At 42.9% G+C, this 26,618-nt stretch overlaps 1 protein-coding gene across 1 annotated transcript; it reads right to left on the bottom strand.

Moving 5' to 3' along the window:
- Window positions 1-15,159: 15,159 nt before the first annotated feature.
- LOC121978316 (putative FBD-associated F-box protein At5g53640) lies at window positions 15,160-26,502 on the bottom strand. The gene is made up of 4 exons (XM_042530675.1): window positions 25,639-26,502; window positions 24,600-24,657; window positions 22,063-22,187; window positions 15,160-15,522 (listed from the first exon to the last, which is right to left on the bottom strand). Exons 1-4 carry the CDS (start codon window positions 26,500-26,502, stop codon window positions 15,160-15,162), a joined length of 1,410 nt encoding a protein of 469 aa, XP_042386609.1.
- Window positions 26,503-26,618: the final 116 nt, after the last annotated feature.

Raw genomic sequence — 26,618 nt, 5'->3', positions numbered from 1 at the left:
ACTCTGCCGTGCTGCATCAAAACAGCACCCAAACCCTGAAGAGAAGCGTCGGTGTAGAGTACAAATCCGTCCTCTCCAGAAGGTAGAACCAAAACTGGAGCCGACACTAATCTCCGCTTCAGCTCCTGAAAGCTGGTCTCGCAATCCTCGGTCCACGTAAACTTCACGCCCTTCCTGGTAAGGCGTGTTAGCGGCATAGCAATACGCGAGAAACCCTCGACAAAACGTCGGTAATATCCGGCCAATCCCAGAAAATTGCGGATCTCCTGTACTGACTTTGGCTGCTCCCAACCGGTGACAGCCTCGATCTTCTGAGGGTCGGTCTACTGAAATACCTCTGCTAGAAACCACGTGTCCCAGAAAACCGACTGAGGATAGCCAGAATGCACACTTGCTGAACTTCGCGTACAGCTGATGTCGTCGAAGAATCTCCAAGACTATACGAAGATGTTGTGCATGCTCCTCCTCGGAATGCGAGTAGACCAATATGTCATCAATGAAAACGATAACAAACTGATCAAGATACTCCAGAAATATGCGGTTCATCAAATCCATAAACACCGCTGGAGCATTGGTAAGCCCAAATGGCATTACCAAAAACTCATAATGACCGTATCGAGTACGGAAAGCTGTCTTCTGAATATCTGAGTCTCTGACTCTCAGCTGATGATATCCGGATCGCAGATCAATCTTAGAATACACTGATGTACCTCTGAGCTGATCAAACAAATCCTCGATCCGTGGTAAATGATATTTATTTCTGACGGTAACTGCATTCAACTGTCTATAGTCAATACATAACCTCATAGTGCCGTCTTTTTTCTTGACAAATAATACCGGAGAACCCCATGGAGAAACACTAGGGCGAATAAATCCCCTATCCAAAAGCTCCTGGAGTTGAACCTTCAGCTCGTTCAACTCTTTTGGTGCCATACGATACGAAGCTTTTGATGCCGGTGCGGCCCCCGAAATCAGCTCAATAGCGAACTCCACTTGCCTTCTGGGAGGCAGACCTGGCAGCTCCTCTGGAAACACATCTGGGTACTCCCGTACAACAGGAACGTCGGAGAGCTGCGAACTGCTGCTGTCCTCAGTACTGATCAAAGATAACAGAAAACCCTGACAGTCATGTGACAGCAACTTCTGAGCCTGTATCGCCGAAATGATCGATAAGCCGTCGTCTCTGATGCCAGTGAAATCCCACGAGGGTTGGTTCGGAGGCCGAAATGTGACCACCCTCGTCTGGCAATCAACTGTGGCATGATATGCTGACAAACAGTCCATGCCAAGAATAATATCAAAATCAACCATTTCTAATACTAAAAGATCCACTGTAAGTATTAGGTTGCCAAAATCTAACGGGCAACCTCTGACCTCCTGGGTGGCTTCTAAAGTATCACCCGACGGTAGGGAGACGATCAATCGCTGGGGTCTGAAAGTGGGTAATCTACCAACCTCCCGCATAAAAGTGCGAGATATAAATGAATGCGAGCTACCAGTATCTATCAGTATATCTGCAGATAAGGCATAAATAGAAATCATACCGCGGAAAACGGATCCATCGGCTCGCTGCGCATCCTCTCTGGTCATCGCATGAACACGTCCAGTCTCTGGCGGAGGAGGAGGTAACGTTGCCAGTGGCTGCTGCGGCTGGGCAGAAGCCTGCCACTGAGGCGGTGCTGGATACTGCGCCAGAGAAGACTGAGAGGACGGTGTCTGATACGGTGCAGCTGGCTGGGACTGAGTCTGGTACTGGCCTAAAGGCTGAGGCTGCATCTGATACTGCCCCTGCGTAGGATAATAAAGTCCCGGAACAGAACTCTGAGGTGCTATGGAAGCACTGGAGTACTCCTGTCCAAGCATGACATATGCCGCTGCTGCAGGTGAAGTACTCCGCTGCTGGCCATGCGAAGGTTGGGCTCTTCGCCCTCCTCGATAAGTTCCATACTGACCGGACTGTCCCCCATGATCAGACCCTCCGGAAGTCATATGCTGAGTCTTCTGCGGACAATCTCGGCTCTGGTGCCCAGGCAGTTTGTAATGAAAGCAACCTGACTGTCCCAGAGAACAGGCTGAAATGACATGATCTCTGGACCCACATCTGAAACAGCGAATGTCGCTGGCGGTTTGTTTCCGGCTCTGCTGGGAAGACCGGAAACGTCCTGAAGAAGACTGCCCTGATTTCTGAGGTTTACGTGATACCCCAGATGTACCCTGATCTGATCGACTACGCCTGCTCTGCTGTGGTGTAGCCTGAGGCTGCTGGATCTGTCCAGATGTCTGACTCGGCTGCTTTCTTTTCCTATCCGGAAAAACTCTCTGCTGAGCTGACTCAATAATGAGGGCTCTGTCCAGCATCTCCGCATAAGATGTGATACCAAGACCGACAAGTCTTAGTTGCAAATGTCCATCCAGCCCCTGAATGAACTGCTGCATACGTGAACTGTCCTCAGCAACTAGCTCTGGACAAAATCTGGCCAATCTGTCAAACTCTGCATTATACTCAGTCACTGTCAGATTATTCTGTCGCAAACTCAGGAAATCCTGCCGACGAGCCATCTGATAAACTCGTGGAAAGAAACGGCCCTCAAAAGCCTCTCTGAATCTGGCCCAAGTGATGTTCTGCTCACCGATGATGGAACGCTGGGTAAGCCACCAAGTGTCGGCCACGTCTTGTAAGTGAAAAGCAGCCAACTCTGCTTTCTCCCACTCGGAGCAAGCAATATAAAAGAAAGTCCGCTCCATAGTCTCAATCCAAGACAAGGCCACACTCGGATCTCTGTCTCCTCGGAAGAGTGTGAATCGACTCTTCATCGATTCTGCCAACACTGGAATCCTAGCTCGTGCCGCGGCAAAGTCAGTGAGGTGTGTCGGAACGGCTGTCGGAACTGGCGGAACCACTGGAGCTGGGGCTACAGGTGGTACTGGTGCATAAACCGGAGGAGATACTCCCGGTGCTGCTGGGTAAACTGGATCATATGCCGTCGGTGGCACTGTAGGGTGAACATAAGTGGCCGCGGCTGGATGTACGGTAAGTAATGGTACCGAATGTGGAGCAGCCGGTATCCCTAATGCAGGTGCTGCTGGGTACACTGTATGTACTGGGGGCACAGGGGCTGCTGGTGTCGGATACATGGTGGGTCCAGGTGGTGGTGGTGCCGGATACACCGTAGGCTGCACTGGAGCAGGTGTCGAGTATGCCAATGGTACCCCTGGTGGTACGGGAAATACAGGAGGAGTAGATACTGTCGGTGCAGCTGAGGTAGGTACCTCTAAAGGAGCCATCGGGGTCTGAGAACCCGACGCACCCACAGTAGGCTGAGTCTGTCCCTGACTGACAGGCTCATCAACAGAAGGCATCTCTGGCATATCCAGAGATCCAGCGGTCCTCGTACGTGGTCGTCCAGCACCACGTCTCACATCAATACGCGTAGATCGCCTCATATCTGTTAAATTATATTACAGATATTACTACCAGTATAACCAACTACCAAAATGACATCATACCTAATTGCTGTCTGGAGATGTTCCGTCGCTGTCCAATCCCCAATTTGACCTCAAAATTCCGAACGAGAAAATCATCGGAAATCCATAATAAAATCCGAAACGAAAGTCCAAAACATATACGTAATGGAAAATCCGTACAACAAAAAATAACTACCCAATTTGACTCGCAAACTTGGGCTAGCACAATATATCCAGAATACTAAAAGCAGGTATCACACCCTGCTCTGATACCAAATAAATTGGTATCAGATAAATCTCAAAAATCCAACACACGGAAACCCAACAAGTATCGCCAAACTTTGGCGCTCTGATACCATATAAATTGGTATCAGGTTATCCAAAATATCCAAAATACGAAAACAACGATCGCAAAACCTGGCTCTGATACCAAATAAATTATACGAAGTGTGTACCACTGGAAGATGTATCAGATAGAAGGTACACAAATCAGATAGGGCATCAAATAAACCCTAGATCCAGAAGATAACATAGCATGTGGTTGGGTCACTACATAAAGCATATATGATCAGGTAAGTAATATGCAGTGCAGAATAAATAAACAAGCAACCATGTAACTATCATGTAGTGACCAACCGAAACAAAATGATTACACAATCACTGCTATATGTTAAACATATTATTATGCATATCAAAGACATAAGTCAAAGTACCCACCTCCAATAGGAAAATAAGATCGGTCTGATCCAACTCGGACGTCGAGATGCTCGTCTCGAATCAAAGTCCTCAATTCACAGTCAAAGCTGATTGCTACAGGATGAGGTAGCTGCTGGAAACCTAAGTAACGCTCTTCGATCACAGCTAGGGCACGGTAACAACATAGACAGCACAACCGTGAAGAGTAAAACTAGGGCACAGATGAAACTCAGTCGCCGGCGCTAGGGCACAGGCGACAGCGGCGCTGGTTCGGGTCGAGAGACGGCAACGACACCGAATACAAACTAGGGCAGAGGAGTTTGGCCGGCGCTATCAGACCAGTGGCCGGCGGAGGTGGATCAGCGTCGGCGACGTCTGTTGTCGCTAGGGCAGATAACAGGTGGCGCCGTGAGATGGGAGTCGCGGGCTGAGCACAGAAGAAAAGACCGGCAAATCGGCTAGCTTCGTGTAGAAGAAAACTCGACCGGCGGTGGATCTAGGGCACAGCCAAGTGGAGGCTCGGATGAAGCTTCGGCGCTAGGGCAGCGGCAAGGGACTGGCGGTGTCGCGCGGGCACAAGCACAGAGAGGAGAAGGCGTCGGCTTCTCCCTTGGTCCGGGGCTTATGCACGCGTGGGAGAGGAGGAGGGAATCGGCCTCGGAGAAGAGGAGGAGGCGGCTAGTGTCGGCGCAGAGGAGGTTAGGGCAAGGAGAGGGCGCGGGGAAAAAGAAAATAAATGAAAAAGAAAAGGAATAAAAAATTTATAAAAGAAACAATTCCTCGCTTAAATGGGTCGCCTAAACAGACTTTTTCCCAGCCCCGTTCTTGTCCCCGTTTACTCGTCCATACGAGCTCCGAAAAATTCCCGAAAAATTTCCAAAAAATTCTGGAAAATTCCCTTATTAATATTCGTATATTTTCGGTATTTTACAAATATTAATAAAATCTTATTTACACTTAACAATATCTTTAAAAAATTAAATAATTAAGTCATATTATCAATTAAAAATATATATTATCAGTATAAAAATTTCATTAGTAATTTTGCATTAAAAAGTCAAAACTTAAATTTTATATAAAAAATTATCTTTTAAAAATTAGTATTTAATTTTTTGAAAAAATTAAGGTCTTAAATATTGTTTCTGCATAGGACCTCAAAGATGATTAAAATATTGTTTCTCACCAAAGTACGCGTGTTTACCTAGATTTAAGACACCCAAGTGGTGTGCCTAATAGCTTTGGATTTCTAAAAGCTATAAACTCTCCGTGGGGTCCTAATAGGGCAGGAAGTAATTTACCATGCTTTATAAGGGCAACTTCAATGCAAGATATTTGGATAGATTTATAAAAGTAGTGAAACAAAAAAGTTTTAAAAAAAATTTTAAAAAAAAACTCTATCTCAAAATGCAGTAGTAGTTAACCACTTGATACAGTAGTAATTAATGATGTATTTTTATTTTTTACTTTTCTATTTTTTTAAAAAAATAATTATTGAATGTTTTGTGCAACCGTCAAAATGATTTTTATTTTTATTTACTAATGTATGTCTTTGGCTATTTTATAAAAAAATTAAAATAAAAAATATATATGAATATGACTTTGCATAGCAACAGTAAAAATGGCAAATTTCTTTGAAATCATAAATAAATATATTTATTTTTTTTTATTTTAAATTTCACTACAAATAGATGATGAATTTCTTTTTTGTTTTCTTATTCAAACTATAACTATCTATCTCTTGTTAATTCACAACTTACAATTACTTCAACAATTTTATTATATTTCTATTATCTACTCATTTTCATCCTATAATTCTAATTTTTATCTGAAATGATGAAAATTCTAGTGGATTTTTTTAGCATTTTTTTGAATTCGTGAAATCTCGAAGAAAATGCAATGCCTCAAAATAGTTGCACTGATCCTAATTCCAAATTTTCTCAACTTTGCTCTTCTTTATAACGTCCACCAAATTTTTAAAATCTTCCTTATGAAATACAATACCCTCCAAATTTTAAAAATTTTCATTATTATCAAGAATATCCTACTTATGTGTATATATCCTCCGTCACAACCATCGGTTGTTATCTCGGATGAATCAAGAAGAACTAGTTAGGAGCATCCGGAGTTGAGAAAGAACCCACAACACCATCTTCTCCTCTTGTGTCTTAGTTTCCACCACATTTCATACAAGTTGAGGTGGAAAAGATTGATTCCAATGTTGATAAGAGATGGGCAACAAACAGATATTTTGAAGAGCAACATCTTACAAAATCATATATCAATATTAGCACCGACTTGGCAATCAATAATTCCTATCTAGAAGAATAAAGTTTTTTAGAAACATATCAAAGATTACTAGAACGAGACTCGACCACACGGAACTAATAAGATAGACTTCATGATGCTAAAGTCACATTTAGTGGCTATTATTAGTTGGTGAACGAATTTTGTGCAATGCACAATAATTTATAGGAGAATAAAGCAATGAGAGTAACGAGGATATACTTGCAAAAATACATATGAAGTGGAAGGACAAGCGTAAGAACAAGCCTTTTAAGGATAAACATGTGTGAAGGATTTTGAAAGAGCAAGCAAAATTGGCTCCATAACTAGAGGGTCTTCATGTTAGAAAGAAAGTGAGAAAATCTGAATCAAGGACACACAATCCAACCCAAATATTAATGCTGATGTGGACGGCTGTGAAACCTACAATCATTCAATTAGGCAAAAGGCAAAAGGCAAAAGACAAAAAAGAGGATGGACATCCAATTGGTAGAAATAATGGAACAAAGAATCAACATGTGGACGGCAAAATTGGGAAGATAGATGAATACCATAATAGTGAGAAAGTTACAGAATCTAAAGCATTCGCACATGATTATGATATCCTTATGAAGGATAGTTCGGGAATGATAAAGAAACAAGAGGATATACATAAAAAAAAGCATGTGAAATAATATCTGAAAGATGGGAATACCTTATTAGATGGGTTTTCCTTTTTTTTTTCCATTTTTTTTAGATCGAAGTCTTAGATGTATTTTAGTTTACCTTATTGTTGTTTGTACTTTCTATCTTAAATGTTTTTCATTGTAGTACTTCATGGATCCTACTTAACAATTATTAATGTCATTTTTTTGTAACTAACCATTGCAAGATATCCATTAGAAACTAGCTATTAGAAATCAGTCGTTGGAAACTAGCCTTTGAAAACTAATCTATTGTTAGAAATGTGAACGACCTTATGGAAGTTTCATGGCCTTAGTGTTGGTTGATATTGTTGAATATGCATGATGATGTGAATAAATGCATAGGGAGAGACTCTCTCTTTCACGCGTGGATACTCAAGGGGTGCAAATCCAAGGCCAAGATTACACTAAACCAAGTTGACTAATATGCGAGCATGACCTGCAAGCGTCAAATGCTAGACTGGTAGGGCAACATTTACTCAAATAGAATAACTAACATTTTGGCAGAATGCAAATGAGAGATGATGCTCCTATTATAAGGAGACAATGAACTTGAGCAGGAGAGAAGATGCAGAAGCGAAAGCTATAACAAAGAAGAGAATCTCCATCAACCTTCATCCTCCAAATCTTCTCTTTGTCGTACATTTTTGTTCCGTGGTTTGTCCTAAATAGCAATCGACCACTTTCTCAATTTTTCATGAATAGCTAGTATTTAGTTGTGTACGTGGTTCTGTCATTGTATCCTATGAAACAGACATCCATCATAAACTCAAAGTACAACTAAAGGTGGACGAATCTATTTTAAGGAAACTTCTTAAAAGCAAACCTCAACATTTTCTTTCCTGCATTCAAACTCCGGAGTTTACACTCAAAGTTGGGAGTTGGAAGTCAAGAGTCGACACTCGGCAATCGGGAATCTACACTCAGGAGTCGAGAGTTTGCACTTAAACTTGACAGTCGGAAGTTTACACTTGGGAGTCGGGAGTCTGCACTAGGACTCGACAATCAAGAATCTGCACTCGGGCATACAAGGCGGCCCAATTGTCTAGCCAACTCAGCCATCCCAAGCAGCTCTTCCTTCCCTGCTTGGCAACCTGAGATTATCAGCTTAGCTCCACTTAATAAATAAGTCGGAATTTAGTTTTTGAAAATTCAGATATTTTCCCTCTATCTCCAGTACAAGATTGTCCAACATCTATATATACAAGTAGTGTAGATAAAATCCTTAAATTATCAACAAAGCAATAATCATCCATTATACAATCCTCCCAATGTTAGACGACAATAATCTAGTTAGAATTAACAAGATCCGTCAATTCTTGTGTAATGAATTGACAGATGATATTGATGAAAGATTCATGCTAATGCTTATGCAACAATACTAAATGTTGCTTGAAGTAGGTATGAGTTATTTAGAAAGTAGAACACATACGAGAATGTATTTGGATCGAGAGTGTATGAAGTCGAACACACTCATCTTTTTAATGATAACTTTTTTTTATCAGTGTCTAGTGTGAAGTAGAACACATACTAATGAATTGTTTTAGCGAAGAGTGTCTAGTGTGAAGTAGAACACATACTAATGAAATGTTTCAGCGAAGATTATTTCAAATGTGAAGAGAGTTATTCCTTAGCAATGTCAAAAAATTACAAAAATATTCAAAGTATTTTTAATGGATAATCGATGCAACGGGAAGAATAGGCTTGTCTCCTTTTCAAAAATACATGATGGCTCTCCATTGATTGGCATTTGGAGCCCTTGCCAACCAATCGGATGAGTATATAAGGCTTGCTGAAATAACTATCATCGACTATTTGATCAACTTCTAGCAAATGTGTGTATAAAGTATTTGGGGGCCAATACTAGAGAAGACCAACTCTAGCTGACCCCTAAAGTTTATTTGAATGCCTGAGTGAAGGCATGACTTTCCACATATTGGGTAGCCTTGATTATATGTATTGGAAATGGAAAAATTACTCCGTTACTTAGAGAGATCACTTTACTCGAGATGATCATGGGAACCCAACAATTGTGCTTGAAACAATCATTTCATTTGTTGACTTATGAATATGACATGCTTTTTGGGGGCTACATGATTATGTAATTATATAAATGTGATTTGCGAATCACCTCTATTCAACAATGTTTTGGAAGGAGATTCATCGGAGGTTTATTTCACAATAAACGACACAACATATACTAAAGAATATTATCTAACAGATGAGATATACCCAACTTAATTGGGCTATGTTCGTCAAGAGTTTCTCTTGCCCCAAGGACCCTAAAAGAAAGAAATTTACATAAAGACAAGATGTTGCAACAAGATGTCGAGTGGGCATTTGTAGTGCTCCAAGCTCGTTGGACAATAGTCAGAGGTCTAGGGTGATATTAGTCCAAGGATATATTGAGGGATATCATGTATACAATATGATTATTGAAGATGAGGGGAAAGCAGTATCCAATTAGACAGGAGATGAAGAAAATCATCCGACACTAGTAAGACAAAAAATTCACAAGGGTAAGATAGTGCTCCACACCTGAATTCAAAGAATACTTCTGGAGAAACCACTAGCTACATGATAGTCAAACACATCATCAACTTTAAGTCGACTTAGTTGAACACATATGGCTACTCAACGAAAGCAATTAATGAAAGATAAAGTTAATTTTACAAAGCATTTAATTATGTTATATTTTATTTCATGAATTGTTAGTAAAGATCACTCCTTTCTTTTATATAAATATAATTTTTTAATAAAATTATAATCAAATTATTATTTTTGAAAATAAATGCACCCAATAAGTTTAAAATATATAAATGGCTATTATTAAATTAAAGATCATAAGTTGATTAAATATTAAAAGAAAATTATAAATTAAATTAAATTAGAAATCAAAAGTATATAGTAAATTAAAAGTATAAATACATTACATTAAAGATCATAATTAATTAAAATATTAAATAAAAATTATACATAGAGATATTAAATGAAAAATAATAAATAAAAATATGTGATTTAATAGCACTGGCCCAATAAAAAAAGTTATAGGAAGATTTTTTGATAATGAATAAAGCAATAGATTTTATATTTTTGATGTAACATATTATGGACTATAAAAAAACTTATTTAGTGCTCTAACTACGACCAAAGATCTCTAATTGTCTATAACCAATGAGATAATGGGAGAGTGTTATAGCACTAAAATAGCAATAACAAATGGTGGTTGCCATGATTCAAAGATAATAATGAGAAGACCCAACACAGATAAACAAGGGTAATTATAATGCAAGGTTTTTGGAGAAATTTGTGAAACCAAAAAATTAAGCAAAAAAGTTTGAACCATTGTTGGTGTGAGCTAGGCTCAAGATTTTATTTTAAGAATAGTATTGAAATTTCAAAGCTATTTTTTTCTCTCAAAATTAAAAATATGGGTGGGGCACTTGATATAATAGTAATTAATGATGTGTGATTTAATAGTGTAGGACCCATAAAAAAGTTGTTAAGAGAGAATAGTGATATGAAGATGGTTCAGTGGCAGAGAAGAGATTAGAAGAGAAAGACAGGGGCATTTAGGTCTTTGCACAAGTTAGGGATTGAGGGGAGAAGGAGCATTGTTCATAAGAGAGAGGGAGTTCGTGTTTGCCAGGGGGAGCTGGGCCGCCACCACAGGGAAGCAGAAAATAAGCTCCCTCTTGGTCCCTCGTCGGGGCCACCACTGCTCTTCTCCCTCTCCTCCTCGCGACATTGGCGACGACCACCCCTCCTCTCCTTCAGCATCTCGCGTCGCAGCCACCTCGAGCAGAGGGAAGGGACAGCTCCCTTCCTCTTCACGGCGTCGCCCCCGAGCGGACTCGATGCCTCTCTCGCTCACGCACCTTGTCGTTGTGTCCAACAACCTTTGCCGTCGCCGAGTCCAGTGGCCACCACTACCGAGCCTAGCAGTCACCGCCGGCCACTCCTCTTCTCCTCCCCCTCCCTCCGGCGCTGACGCCGCTGGTGAGCCCCGTTGCTGCCACCTTTAGCGGCCATCACAACTGCCCTCAGCGGATACCGCTTCGCCGCCGCTGCTCTCGTCGATCCTCCTCGTATGTCGTGGCCTCTTCTCGCCATCGACACCGCTGACAGCGTGCCATAGCCCCTGGGCTAGCCACTTCCACGCGCCGCAGCAGCCTCCGCGTGCAGCAACCAGCGGGCTTTGCCGCCAGCGCGTGCCGCCGCCCCCTCCAACGGGCATCGACACCACCTCCAGCAGCGGGCGCCTCCTCTCGCAGTCGGCGCCGCTCGTCCTATTTGCCTACGCCGACCTTCGAGCCGAGATGATGTTCAGCCGACGAGCCGATGTAGTTCCGGCCATCGAGCCGTTATGATTGCGCTATTCACACTGTTATTATGTTTGTTAGTGGTATTATCCGGTCTGCGTGTCGCTACTGTATTCTGGCCTACGAGCCTCTCTAGACTGACCGTGCGTCGTCTTGCGAATACATATCGCCTCCGTCTTCGAGCCGCTTGAGCCAGCTCCTCAGCTGACCACTCTCGTCTACTCTTCACGATCGCAACGACTCGATCAGCATCGCGATCAGCTCACCGATCCATCCGAGGGCGCTCTCGGGGCCAGGGTACGTCACTGTACTTGTCTTGTATTTATTTAGTTGTTCTACTATTATTCGACTGCTTATACATTATTGGGATCCACCTCGAGCATCGGGGTACCAGAGACCGAGGCGACCCGGTCGCTGGCTATAGGTACTGTTGACCGGAGGACTTTGGACGATTTGGTCAACGTAGAAGACAGCTCGCCACCGGGTCATGGGGATGCGGTCAACCTTCCAGACACGACATACCGACAGGTCTGTTTTCTCAGCTTCCTGACAGGATCAAATTGGCACCGTCTGTGGGAACGCACTTGATCTGGAACGTGAAGATGGACGACGTTGGAAAATTCTACCATCCTCATGACCTCGGTCAGTTTTTGCGTTATCTTTTCTATTTCAGTTATATGATCTGCCCTAATTCCTCGATCGAGGACCCCCGTGTCGATCGGCCGGGCGTATATTATCCGAGCCACGGGCTCGATGTCGAAGGCCCCGTGCCGATCGGCCGGGCGTATATTATCCGAGCCACGGGCTCGAAGTCGAAGACCCCGCGCTGATCGGCCGGGCGTATATTATCCGAGCCACGGGCTCGATATCGAAGACCCCGTGCCGATCGGCCGGGCATATACTATCCGAGTCACGGGCTTGATGTCGAAGGCCCCGTTCCGATCGGTCGGGCGTATATTCGATGTTGAAGACCCCGTGCCGATCGGCCGGGCGTATATTATCCGAGCCACGGGCTCGATGTCGAAGGCCCCGCGCCGATCGGCCGGGCGTATATTATCCGAGTCACGGGCTCGATGTCGAAGACCCCATGCCGATCGACCGGGCGTATATTATCCGAGCCACGGGCTCGATGTCGAAGACCCCGTACCGATCGACCGGGCGTATATTATCCGATCCACGGGCTCGATGTCGAAGGCCTCTCACCGATCGACCGGCCGTATATTATCCGAGCCACGGGCTCGATGTCGAAGACACTGTGCCGATCGGCCGGGAGTATACTATCCGAGTCACGGGCATGATGTCGAAGGCCCCGCGCCGATCGGTCGGGCGTATATTATCCGAGCCACGGACTCGATGTCGAAGACCCCGTGCCGATCGGCCGGGCGTATATTATTCGAGCCACGGGCTCGATGTCGAAGACCCCGTGTCGATCGGCCGGATTTGAGTTATGCTAGAAGACGGTCGAGCGACGACCTTAAATCCTCAGGTCATCGGTGGTAGAGCGGCGACCTTAAACCCTCGTGTCATCGGCGGTCGAGCGGCGACCTTAAACCCTCGCGTCATCGGCAGTTGAGCGGCGACCTTAAACCCTCGCGTCATCGACGGTCGAGCGACAACCTTAAACCCTCGCGTCATCGGTGGTCGAGCGGCGACCTTAAACCCTCGCGTCATCGGCGGTCGAGTGGCGACCTTAAACCCTCGCGTCATCGGCGACCAGCTTATCAGAGCATCAGATGTTACATCTCCCCCGTTCAGGGTTGAGTGATCGTCACTGATCTCGGGCCAGTTTCGGGTATTTTATCTCCCCCATTCGGGGTCAAACAGTCTTCACGAGCGTCTATCTCCCCCGTTCGGGGTCGAGCTATCTCCGAGGGTCGCAGACAAGAGTATCTCCACTGGTTTTGGACCAGAATGTCTCATAGGTTACGCACCCGTGTGACTCACGACTTTCGTTTCCACGTGCCTTTGACTCACAGGTTACACTTCAGTTCAGTTCACATGCGATGCGCCCATTCGGCTCACGACTTTCATCTCCGTTTGCACTCGATTTCACGGGCTAAGTTCTCGTTCAGTTTTCAGGCTCCACGCCTGCCCAGCGCTGCTTTGGCTCTCGCTCGGTCTCCCGATCGCATTTTACGGCAATTCGATCGGTAGCTTATGATCGCCCGGTCGACATTCTCTGGGCTGCTCATTCAGTACTCTCATAGTCATCCGATCGGTATCGCTCAGCCGTCTGTACGATCACACGCTTGAACTAGGTCGCACGCACGACATCACCCGCTCATTCGCCCGATCGGTATTTTATGGACACCTAGTCATCTTTTTCAGGTCGCCCGATCACATTTTATGGCCCTCCGACCAGTATTTTTTGGTCGCCCGGTTGGCGCTTACCGCTCATTCGTCATTCTGCCTGGCACTCATCGTTCGCAACTCGCTTATTCGTCGCTCTACTCCGCACTCATCATTAGCGCTTTACTCAGCGTTGTTGCTCGGTCGGCACTCATCCCACACATCGCATTGCTTGACACTCGCATCTTACTCATTGCTCGGCTCAGAGGCTCTGCTCCTGTTCACCTTTGATTCTCACGAACTCCACACCCACTTCGTCTACAGGACTTGCTCCCACCCAACATTATTTCTATTACCCGATCGACCACTTAGCCACATGCTTGTTTCACTCGACATCCTGGTGATCGTCAAGTCGACATTTTACGGTCATCAGGCTGACATTTTCTCGGTCACCCGTTCGGCATCGCCCGCTCGGTCATCAGGTCGGCATCTTCGCGATGGTGAGCTCGACATCCCATGTGGCGCTCGGTCGACTATCATTTCACTTGCCTCTCGCTTGATGTTCTGCCGCCCGCTCGACATCGCGTTCTGTCACCCTCTTGGCATCGTGCTTGCTTCCGACTTAGCATTATTTCTCGTAGTTCGCTCGACATCGCTACCATCTTCGGCACGATGCTCTCTCGGTTACTCGGTTCGCATCGGCATCTTCTTGATCGCGTACTCGGCTCGATCGCCCATCTTTCTACCTGATCAGCATTATCTTCATTGTCTGAACCACATTATTTCTCGTTGCTCGCTCGATGCTACTTGAGTCACTTACTCGACATCGCCACAACTACTTGTTCGACGTGATAAGACGAGCCCAGTGGTCTGATTTCGCGTTCGGTAGTGATTTTGTTTTGGGCTTAGTCCAGTCAGTCGGACTCGCGCCTCCTTCGACTAGACTTGAAGGGGAGGCTTGTGATATGGAGATGGTTCAGTGGCAGAGAAGAGATTAGGAGAGAAAGGCAGGGACATTGAGGTCTTTGCACAAGTTAGGGCTTGAGGGGAGAAGGAGCATTGTTCATAAGAGAGAGGGGGTTCGTGTTTGCCAGGGGGGAGCTGGGCCGCCACCATAGGGAAGCAGAAAACAAGCTCCCTCTTGGTCCTCGTCGGGGCCACCACTGCTCTTCTCCCTCTCCTCCTCGCGATATCGGCGACGACCGCCCCTCCTCTCCTTCACCATCTCGCGTCGCAACCACCTCGAGAAGAGGGAAGGTAAAGCTCCCTTCCTCTTCGCGGCGCCGCCCCCGGGCGGACTCGATGCCTCTCTCGCTCATGCACCTCGTCGATGCGTCCAACGACCTTTGCCGTCGTCGAGTCCAGTGGCCACCGCTGCCATGTCCATCAGCCCCTGCCGCTGCCGTTGCTGAGCCTAGCAGTCACCGCCGGCCACTCCTCTTCTCCTCCCCCTCCCTCCGGCGCTGACGCCGCTGGTGAGCCCCGTCGCCGCCACCTTTAGCGGCCATCACAACTGCCCTCGGCGGATACTGCTTCGCCGCCTCCGGCGGCCATCGCCGCCGCTGCTCTCGTGGATCCTCCTCATATGTCGTGGTCTCTTCTCGCCATCGACACCGCTGACAGCGTGCCACAGCCCCTGGGCTAGCCACCTCCACGCGCCGCAGCAGCCTCCACGTGTCGCAGCTAGCGGGCTTTGCCGCCAGCGCGCGCCGCCGCCCCCTCCAACGGGCGTCGACACCACCTCCAGCAGTGGGCGCCTCCTCTCGCAGTCGGCGCCGCTCGTCCTATTTGCCTACATCGACCTTCGAGCCGAGATGATGTTCGGCCGGCGAGCCGATGTAGTTCTTGTTGGTTGCTACTCGGAAAGCCTAGAGGTTCCACTGTACAAAAATTTTGTACAAAGGTCTGAACCTTTTCCTAGCTACCATGTGTTCTTTTAAATTAAATTTTGGATCGCCTGCGGAACTTAACACGTTTGATCCAAAACTTAATCTATTCGTTCTTTTAGGTTTTGACTTGGGTCTCCTGCGGAACTTAACACGTTCGACCCAAATCCCCTTAAGTTATTAATTCCATTAAATATTAATTTCCATAATTGGTTCCCAGTACTGACGTGGCGAGGCACATGGCCTTCTTGGATATGGGAGCAACCACCACCGACTAGACAAAACCTTTTATGGAAAGCTAATATTTAATTTCCTAAAATAACTTTAGGTTAACCGAAAAAAACAATCAAATCACAAGGAAAAAGAAAACAAAAGAACACAACATCGAAAAACATATTCGAAATACTAGAATCGCATGCCTCTTGTATTTGGTATTATTTCCAAAAATAACTAGTATGATGCGGAAATAAAAATTACTAGTTATACCTTTTAGAAAGACCTCTTGATCTTCTACCGTATTCCTCTTCTAACCTCGGACGTTGTGTGGGCAACGATCTTCCGAGATGAGAAACCACCAAAGCACCTTCTTCTCCTTTCTTCAAGTTTCGGCCAAGCACTATGCTTCCAAGAGATGAAGATCTTTTTCCACCAATCAAGCTCCAAGGGATGTAAACTTTCTCTCCTTCTTCTCCAAGCTAAAATCCGGCCACCACTTGATCTTCAAGGAGGAAGAGAGGTCCGGCCACAAGATGGAGAGAAGAGAAAGGAAGGAGGTCGGCCACACCAAGGAAGAAAAGAGGGAGAAAATAATAGAGGTTGTTCCCCCATGAAGGCTCCTCTACCTCCTCTTTTATAATCCTTGGTCTTGGCAAATAAGGAAATTTTAATAAAAAACTTCCTTAATTCTTTTGCCATGAAAAGGAAAAATTTATTTTAATTAAAATAATTTTTCTTCTCACTAAAACATGGCCGGCCACTTATTTCCTCAAATCAAGGAGAGTTTTAATTAAACAAGAATTAAAACTTCCTAATTTGTTTCCGGAAATTTATAAAATTTCTCCAATAATTTTATCCCTTCATGATTGGTTTATAAAAAAGGAAATTTAATAAATTAAAATCTTTCTTTTAAACATGTGGATAAAAAGAAAGTTATCTCTAAAAATTAAAATCTCTTTCAATCTACAAATAAGGAAAGATATCAAATCTTTTCTTAATCTTTTGTAGAAACTTATAAAAGAGAATATTTAATTTTTAAACTCTCTTTTAAATCATGAACATGTTTAAAAGGAAAGTTTTCTTAAAATTTAAAATCCTCCTTTAATCAACAAATAAGGAAAGATTTCAAATTTTAAACTCTCTTTAATCATGTAGATGATTTACAAATAAGGAAAGTTTTACCAAAATTAAAACCATCCTTTTAAACTACAAATAAGGAAAGAGATTAATCTCTTCTCTTAATCTTTGTAGAAAGTTATAAAAGGAAATTTTAATTTTTTAACTCTCTTTAAAATCATGATATCCACATAAGAAATAATTTTAATAAAATCCTTTTAATATTCTAGTGGTCGGCCACCTAAGCTTGGGACCCAAGCTTTGGCCGACCACCTTCATGGCTCATCCACTTGGTCTTGGCGGCCCTAGCTTGGGTTCCAAGCTAGCTTGGCCGGCCCCATTGGATGGGTAAGATGGGTATCATGTGGGCATAAATCCCTATATACTAGAGGCTACGATAGGGACCGAGAGGAGGAATTGGTTTTGGTCTCCCGATAAAATTAAGCATCCCGTGTTCGCCCCGAACACACAACTTAATTTTATCAATAATAATTCATTCTACTAGAGAACTATTATTGAACTACCGCACCAATCCCAAATTACATTTTGGGCTCCTTCTCATTATGAGTGTGTTAGTCTCCCTGTGTTTAAGATAACAAATGTCCACTAATTAAGTAAGTTACTGACAACTCACTTAATTAATATCTAGCTCCAAAAGTAGTACCACTCAACTTCATCGTCATGTCGGACTAAGTCCACCTGCAGGGTTTAACATGACAATCCTTATGAGCTCCTCTTGGGGACATTCTCAACCTAGATCACTAGGACACAGTTTCCTTCTATAATCAACAACACACACTATAAGTGATATCATTTCCCAACTTATCGGGCTTATTGATTCATCGAACTAAATCTCACCCATTGATAAATTAAAGAAATAAATATCAAATATATGTGCTTGTTATTATATTAGGATTAAGAGCACACACTTCCATAATAACTGAGGTCTTTGTTTCTTTATAAAGTCAGTATAAAAGAAACGACCTCTAATGGTCCTACTCAATACACTCTAAGTGTACTAGTGTAATTATATAGTTAAGATAAACTAATACCTAATTACACTACGACCTTTCAATGGTTTGTTCCTTTCCATTATGGTCGTGAGCTACTGTTTATAATTTATAAGGTACTGATAACATGATCCTCTGTGTGTGACACCACACACCATGTTATCTACAATATAAATTAATTGAACAACTACATTTATCATAAATGTAGACATTTGACCAATGTGATTCTTATTTCTAGATAAATATTTATACCAAAAGCTAGGCTTTTAGTATACACTCTAACAGTTCTGGCCATCGAGCCGTTATGATTGCGCTATTCGCATCGTTATTATGTTTGTTACTGGTATTATCCGGCCTACGTGTCGCTACTGTATTCCAGCCTACGAGCCGCTCTAGACTAACCGCGCGCCGTCTTGCGGATACATATCGCCTCCGGCTTCGAACCGCCTGAGCCAGCTCCTCAGCTGACCACTCTCGTCTACTCTTCACGACCGCGACGACTCGATCAACACCGCGATCAGCTCACCGATCCATCCGAGGGCACCCTCCAGGGCCAGGGTACGCCACTGTACTTGTCTTGTATTTATTTAGTTGTTCTACTTATATATTATTGGGATCTGCCTCGAGCATCGGGGTACTAGAGACCGGGGCGACCCGGTCGTTGGCTACAGGTACTGTTGACCGGAGGATTTCAAACAACTTGATCAACGTAGAAGACAGCTCGCCACCGGGTCATGGAGATGCGGTCAACCTTCCAGACATGACACATCGACAGATCCATTTTCTCAGCTTCCTGACAGGATCAAATAGTAAGTTTTTATATTTTTTTACGTGGCACATTAATGAGGATTATAAAAAAAATTCATCTAGAACTCTATAAAATGCCCCAAAAAATATTATTTCATGAGGGCATTTTTTTCTTTTTAATTAACTCTCAAAGAACCACATAATATATTCCTCCTGACGAAGTTAGCAATAGAATTTAGCAAACTAAATGCTCTTGACGAAGTTCTCGATCAATCGATGGAATCTCTATCTTAGGAGCCACTGATACAGATTATGGTGAAGACAGTGGAAAAGGTTTCACGAAACATGTGATCCCAATATTGTCACCAACTAGGGCGTTGGATGCATGGCCGCAAGTTGAATCCTCAAGGAGGGCTATGACTCTAGATCCTTAGAAAGCCCTCAACGACCAAATTTACATAGATATCGATCAATACAACTAGCCTTTGAAGGGGAAAGGGGCATAGTATGCCCCCGAAAGTAATTCCTTTTCACAAGAAATATTGGCAGAGGAACTACCACACAATTTCCAATTGCCGCATGAGGAGAATGCAATGGCCCTTCGATCCTTTTTGTCATTTTGAGAATGCGGTACTTCTAACCCTACTACACAATTTTCAATTGTCACATGTAGAAGAATACAATGGCTCTTTGATCCCGAGAATCCTTTTTTGTCATTTTGAGAATGTGATACTTCTTTGTTAATTAGTATCCATACATACAGGTGAGTTCGGTTAAACAGCATAAATCGATCTAAAAGAATTAAAAAATTCAATTCAATTTTTTCAAAATTTTATTTTTTTAAACAAATCCATTAATTCAGTTAATTTGGTCCGGGTTTGATTTTAAAATTCCTTATTTGATTAAATTGAATAGACCGAATAAATCAAATTTTTAGACCAAATTAAATTTTTAGATCCTAATTAGAAAATTTTGGTTAATTCAGTTTTTTGACCAAATTAAATTGATATTTTATCGGTTCGATTTATTCGATTTTTATTAAAAATTCAATCAGTTCTATAGGATTGAATAAGCACAAGAGGAGATGAATAACATGTGCCACTTTTTCACGATTTTTGAAAAGTACATAGCGAAAATGAAATAAACACGAGCGCAATGCTAATACCAATTCTATTTACTTGGTTCACAACATATGCTACTAGTTTAAGGTCTGCGATCGTTAATCGCTTTCGTTAGAAAAATCACTAAGTATTCGTCAAGTATAAAAATCTAAATATGAAAACAAAATACAAATATTAATAATATTGACAATAAGAATGAAATGGAGACTTGATTGTAGTTGTTGGAGGAGCACTTCGGTGTTGTAGTAGAATTTCAAAGCAACACGAAGATCATTTGAGTGTAGATAATTGTTGTATTGAACTATTGGTCGAACACTGTATTTATAGTGCATTTGGACCACCTCGAATAACGTAGGTGCCTCTAGAATAAGTCTTATCTGATGCATCATATGTTATCCTCTTCAAGATAAAAATTCTGATCCAGGGCACCTTGGTGCCTTGGATGTTCTAGGGCACCTGGAACCTTTCAAGGTGCCTTGAATTGTTCCAGGGCACTTGGAACCTTTCGGGGTGCCCTGGATTATTCCAGGGCGCCTAGAATCTTCTAGCGCCCAAAAACTCCTCCAGGCATTTGGAACTTCATCCAGGCTATTTAATTCGGCTCCTTGCATCACAGAATTAACACACAAGCATAATAACAAAGCAGACATAAACTAATTTGACAGTGTTATGACTGTTTCATCCTAGCTTTTGGATTTCCAATGAAATCTTAGGTCAAACTGACGCCTACTGTTCCATTTAAGAAGGTTTACCTGACTTGCCAAACATCCGGTACTCCAGACCTATTTAGACTTTGTGCTTGACATCCAATCCTCTGACCCCTAAGGCTTTCTCTCGATGTCTGGTCCTCCAAACCTATCGAGCTATTGGACATCCGGTCTTCCAGAGTCCAGACCCATCTAGTCTTCTTGCCTAGTCTCACCGGGCAAGACTTCTTTGTCTAACCTCAACTAGGACTTCCACTTGCCTAGTCATAATAGGATTTTTTTTCTTTGCCTAGTCTCCACTAAGACTTTTGTCTTGCCTAATATCCATTCAACTGGACCTACTAGGATTTTCTGGTTGAGCTACCTGTATATTTAGTTAAATGATTAGATAGCTAACTTTGAACCTTTTACCATATCAAAACTCAAGTTTGATTATCTGATGCTCCTTGTACCAACAACTTCAATTGGTTAAAAAAAAGTCAATTTAGTTTGATTAATTCGGTTTAATTCGACTTAGTATTAACCAAATACTCACAATTGTCCATATGGTGTGAAGTATAGAGTATTTCTTACTAAAGTTGTCAAATGGGCCAACTCATAGCGGCTGGACCAACTTGTAGTGGAGTGAGCCAACCCATAGCAGGCGGTCGCCCATTTGGCGAGGCAGGGGTGGGAGGAGGGGGAGGGGGTGATCCGCCATCTTGGCGGATTGAAAAATCCTCAACCCAACTCAAGACGGGTTACAGGTGCAGGTCAACCCATGAGCCCATAAAATCCACGGAGTCCTTTCACCGTTGCATTGCTCTCCTTGTGCTTATGGTGTTATTCACAGGCCACTGTAAGCAATGTTATCAAAATCGTGAGTGAACTCGTGAAATCGTACAAAATCGCGAGTTTACTCATGAAAATCGAGTGAAATCATGATAAAATCATGTATTAAAGTAAAATCGGATCAAAATTCTAAATTCGAATCAAAATCGTAAAATCGCATTTAAACTTATAAAAACATGATTTTTGAGATAATTTTATCGATTTTGTGTTGTAAATAAAAGGGAACTATTTTGGATAAAATGATATCATTTTGGGACGATTTTAGATTTGCATTTGTCTATGAATGATTTATATTAATTTGTTATCTTGTGTTTTATTTATCTTTATATTTAAATTTAGACTTGAATTTATGTTTATGTTGTATTTTTTTTTAGTTGTTTAAAAGTTTAAATATGAGTATTTTATGATTATATGAATTAAAATATTCTATATGTAGTTTTACGTTATAATTTGGATTAAAATATTTAATGATCAATTAAAAAGAATATATAATTTCTTTTAAAATTGATTTAAATTATGATGTAAAATCTTACGATTTTACGATTCGATTTTACAATCCGATTTTATGACTGTTTTAACGATTTTATCTAAACTCTCGATTTTGACAAGACTGATTGTAAGACTTAGTCATCAGGTTCATCTACAGTTGATGCAAGATCGTTAGATACTCTCCATTAGGACTATGCTTACCATGTCGTTGTTCATCACCGCACTGAATTTGTATATGATGGCTCTGTCCCTTCTAATCTCATCGGTATTAGACTTGCAGCAATAAGGCTTAGAAGTGGGAGTTTGAGAAGGAGAGGAGTTGATAGCTGCAAGGAATTTGACATTGTTGTTCAACCTTATGTAAAAAGGTTGATTCTGATTTACCAGAATTTGGGCAACTCGTCTTCAATCTACTACCATCTTTCTAGTCATACCTACTTGACTCATGTGCTTGGTCTCCTTGCCTATGATGCCACAAATCTCTCTTCTACCAACTTGCATAAATTAAATTTACTGCTACAAGCTTACCCATATCTATTAATTTCTCAAATGTTCTTGTGCCTGTGCCTAGTGGTGTAGTTTCTAAATGTATGTGGTTTGGTCTAAATGGCTCACCATATTTCATAGATTTGGAATCAGGAAGTATATGCACCGTGTTCTGCCAAGGTCACTTCTCTATTATGGTCAATTTTAGTGAGATTGTTCTTCCTCTACACCAAGTGAAGATCTAGGGTTGTCTTTGAATCCAGGGTTGTTTCTTGTCAGATCTCAATTAATCTGAACTTCCTTCTGTCATATTTTAACCAATTTGAACTTTATGTCAGCTATCAATCTTCTTAGACTTCAGCCAGATATTTCCTCTAAACCCATCAAGTCTTGCACACTTGGTAAAATTGTTAGACAAACAATACATCTAACTTTAATCTATTTGTCATACATTAAAACTTGTTTATCAGTGCAACTTGCACCAACACGTTGGACCTGATATGCAATCATATCAGACCCAACTTATAATTGTAGCAACTATGATTTTATAAATGTAGATCCGCTACATTAATGACCCCTAGTGCTGGCCTCACGGATATGGAGGGAGGTACATGCAGGTACATAGTCGTCAGACGTATGATGAGGTAAATCCCATGTCGTCAATTCTTGAGAATCAACCCTTGACCATTACGCCAGAGATGTCATACGCTCACCGTCTGTACTACGTTCTGAGGGCAGCAGCTATGATTTTATAGCTCCTAAAACATGTTGATAAAGGCCAATAATAACATTGTTATTGACTTAAATTTTAAGAGACTATAACTTTTAATTGAGATTAAATCATAAGATACACAATATATTAAATAAAATACTTCCAAATGAACTTCGATATGATACATTTTGCATCCCATGATTTAATCTCAATCAAAAGTTATGGTCTTTTGAATATCAATAGGAAAAACATCAATGTGCTGTTGATTTTTTTAGCAACATAATACATTATGTTGTTGATTTTTTATAACAAAATTTTATTATTTATTTTTGAAATCACTAATATAGTAAAAAAAATGGTTCAAATTTTTTTTTTAATAAATAGTAAAAATAAAAAGAGATACGTAAAAATGAAGTGAGAAATAAAAAGGAAGAGAGACTATATCGAACAGAAAAAATGCATAATCATTGATCGTTGTTTAGTAAATTGTCAATCGTCATACCATAAAATTACAATAATAATAGTAATAATAATTTTATTGAGTTTTACAATAAGAATATCATATAGTATCATAATACGGTAGCGTCCCCTCGGATGGGTCTGGTGGCTAGCGCATGAGGTGTTGCCACTGATCCTATCCGAGCGCTGAGTCGACGGACGCTGGGGACGTGGCACGCTCTGCTATCTTCGACTGTTGGTGTAGATCTCCGGCGAACCTGCAAAGAAGTCGAGCCGGGAGGGGTTTCCCGGCGACGACCCTCCGACGCTCAAGTCAGGCAATGAGAAATGAGAGAGGCAGCGTAACTGTGGCTACAATAAGGGATCGCACATACCTTCGTCGACGTTTGGGGGTCCTTATATAGGACCCCGGGGAGGCGCGTGCACGCTTCTCGATGCATGCACGCTTCCCCAAACATACCTTAACGAGCCCATGGCAAAAAAGTACCTCTGATGTCATTCCGCAATCGTCCGAGCATATCCCGGATGTGACGGTGGAAGCTTCCACCGTATGATCCTGTGTAAGGCTCGATCGCCAACTGTGCTGCCTGTCAGCGGCAGACGTCTCGAGGATGATGTTATCCTCCGTCTCCTTTGTCCTCTTGCGCTTCCTGTCTGTTCCAGGGCTGAGCGGTTTTGCCGCTCGGCGGGCATATCACTTCTGCCTCGGTCGTATGCTCGGATTGGACTGCTCCTGCTTGTCTTTGTTGCCTTGTGCACCGGCCGAACGGACAGCCCGCTCGGCCATGAAATCTTTTTGCCTTGAGCATCGGAAACCCGACCCCTAGTCGGGTTGTCTTTCATTCGGGGGGGATTCACGGCCGGTCGGCCTGCTTCGTCTGGTCGGTCAGCCGGGTTTCAGGGTTGAATCTCTTGACCTTTGACCTCCACGTGCCGTTAACCTTCCGCCCATGAGGGTCCCCCGTCCTTATCACCGGATCAGCCACAATGAGGTCTGGGGTTCAAATCTCGATAAAGTCGAGGTAAATATCTCCCTTATGTGTTAGTCACTATTCCAAAAGCTAGTAGCCCCGTGATTTACCTATTCCGTGTTGACCATGGGACAGGTTGACAGGGTCACTGGAGACGAACGTATTCACCTTTTGTCACAATAATATGACAGCAACTGCAATTTAAGCATCCTTCAAATGGCCAACCAAGGCGATCAATATCATGTAGTACCAGAAGTTAAGACTGCAAATTTAAAAAAACATCAAGGCAAGTGAGAGATATATAACAAAGAATTTGCTTGATGTCGGGTTGTAGTTTCGAATTGATCTATTCATCTTCCATTATATATATATATGTTAATTACAAAGCATTATAGAGGATCCAATGAAGAACCACGTGAAGGAGCCTAGTTCGACGAAGGATGCCCAGCTAAAGTCGTTCCATGTGTTGGGGTAGTTCCTCATGGCAATGTACGCCAACTAGCCTCCCACCACGATCTACCAGGCCAAGTTGAGCGACACCGCCGCACCAAGAGGCCAAGGCCGAAGTGGCCAATGAGGAGCCAACTAAGGCTTAGCCTTAATCTCAAACTGTCGATGACTTATCGCATCTCTTTGTACTGCTAGACGAAGGCAAAAGGACGACGACGGACAACCACTGTCGATGCTCCAACAACGATGAGATAAAAAAGTAGAGATGGGGCAACATTTGATTTTGTTATTTTCTATTTTCATTATTTTTTGAGAAAAGAAAAAATATTTTTTATTTTTATTTTATGAGAAAAGGAAAACTTGTTGGTAATTTCTATATTTATTAAAAAAAAATAGATATCATCATTTTATGAGAAAATGAACGTCTGTCTTTTTTTGGAAATAAAATAAAATACAAAAGAAAGAGGAGTTTTATGAAAAATAAAATAAGAAAAACGCATCAATTTCAAAACGGATACGATTTTTGGATAATAAGTAAAACTAACTAGTTTGCTCGATAAACTGCCGAAATTTCAAAGGCCGGTTCTGTATTCAATGTTTTAATAATTTTGGATGTTTTTTTTTTATTTTATCATTTACTATGAAAATTAATACAAATAAATAAATAAAAATCAAAAATCAAAAGGCACTAGGAATTACATTGCCAAAGCTTCGTGCAAAGCTTCCAAAACACCACGGATCCCGTAACTGAACGGAGATCAAAGAGGGCGCTTCGACATGTAACTGCTTCACGTGATCGCGAGACGTCAGCTTTAACCATTGCAGTTTCTGGCAAATAATTCGAAGCTTGGGCGGAGCAGGTCGGAGGGACAATCTCAGAAGATTTGGGGCCGCTATCTCAATGGCATCGCACCAGAGAGCATATCTTGCCTTCAATGTCAGTTCTTCCAGATTAGGGCAGCTCGAGATCAGCCTCGCCAAGCTCTCCTTGCGAATTTCACTCGGGTCGAGCGAAAGGGAAAGCGTCTTTAGATTGCTCAGGACGATGCGATCGGGAAGCCTAAATACGCAGGGATTGTAGGGCACCAGCTGCAGTTCCAGCGACACCAGCGATGGCCAATCGAACAGGATGTCGAATGCGCGAGGGATGTGTTCCCAATCGCTGAACCGGAGGAGGGCGACGTCTCGGGCGCCGTGGGATTTGGCGTAGTCGAGCCAGTCGCAGAGGGGAGCTCCGTCTCGAAGAGCGAGTCGGGAGAGACGGAGGCGAGAAATGGAGCACGAGCCGCTGCGGGAGGCGACGAATCGGCCGATCTTCTTGGCGCTCGGCTCGGTGATGAAGAAGAAGTCGATGGCGGGGACGGAGGCCCACAGGTGGCGCCATCGGCGGGCGAGAAGGGAGGTGCGGACTGATTCGGAGGTGGGGAGGAAGGAGAGGATGTGTAGGAGAAGGGCATCGGGGAGACGGCTGAGGTAGTCTTCGCCGTCCGGCCAAGGGAGGCAGTAAAAGCGGTGGTGGAGGCGGACGCAGCCGTCGTCGAAGATCCAGACGAAGTCGTCCATGGAGAGAGCAAGGGGGGGGGGGGGGGGCCGTTCCATTGGGCTCCCTATTTATAGCAGAATAATTTAATAAAATTTATGAAAATAAAAATACTAATTCAAATATCTAATTTTCACTT

Source organism: Zingiber officinale, chromosome 4B, assembly GCF_018446385.1.
Source record: "Zingiber officinale cultivar Zhangliang chromosome 4B, Zo_v1.1, whole genome shotgun sequence".
NCBI lineage: Eukaryota > Viridiplantae > Streptophyta > Magnoliopsida > Zingiberales > Zingiberaceae > Zingiber > Zingiber officinale.
This window is presented reverse-complemented; position numbering and strand designations above follow the sequence as displayed.

What these genes read in the sequence shown, in the direction of transcription:
- LOC121978316 (XM_042530675.1), bottom strand. Translation starts at nt 26,502, where the DNA reads ATGGACGACTTCGTCTGGATCTTCGACGACGGCTGCGTCCGCCTCCAC. An exon ending in CCATGGTCAACACGGAATAG is followed by an intron (nt 22,188 to 24,599) that starts GTAAATCACGGG and finishes AATTCCTTGCAG; the next exon opens with CTATCAACTCCTCTCCTTCT. An exon ending in CGGTGATGAACAACGACATG is followed by an intron (nt 15,523 to 22,062) that starts GTAAGCATAGTC and finishes GTAGGCAAATAG; the next exon opens with GACGAGCGGCGCCGACTGCG.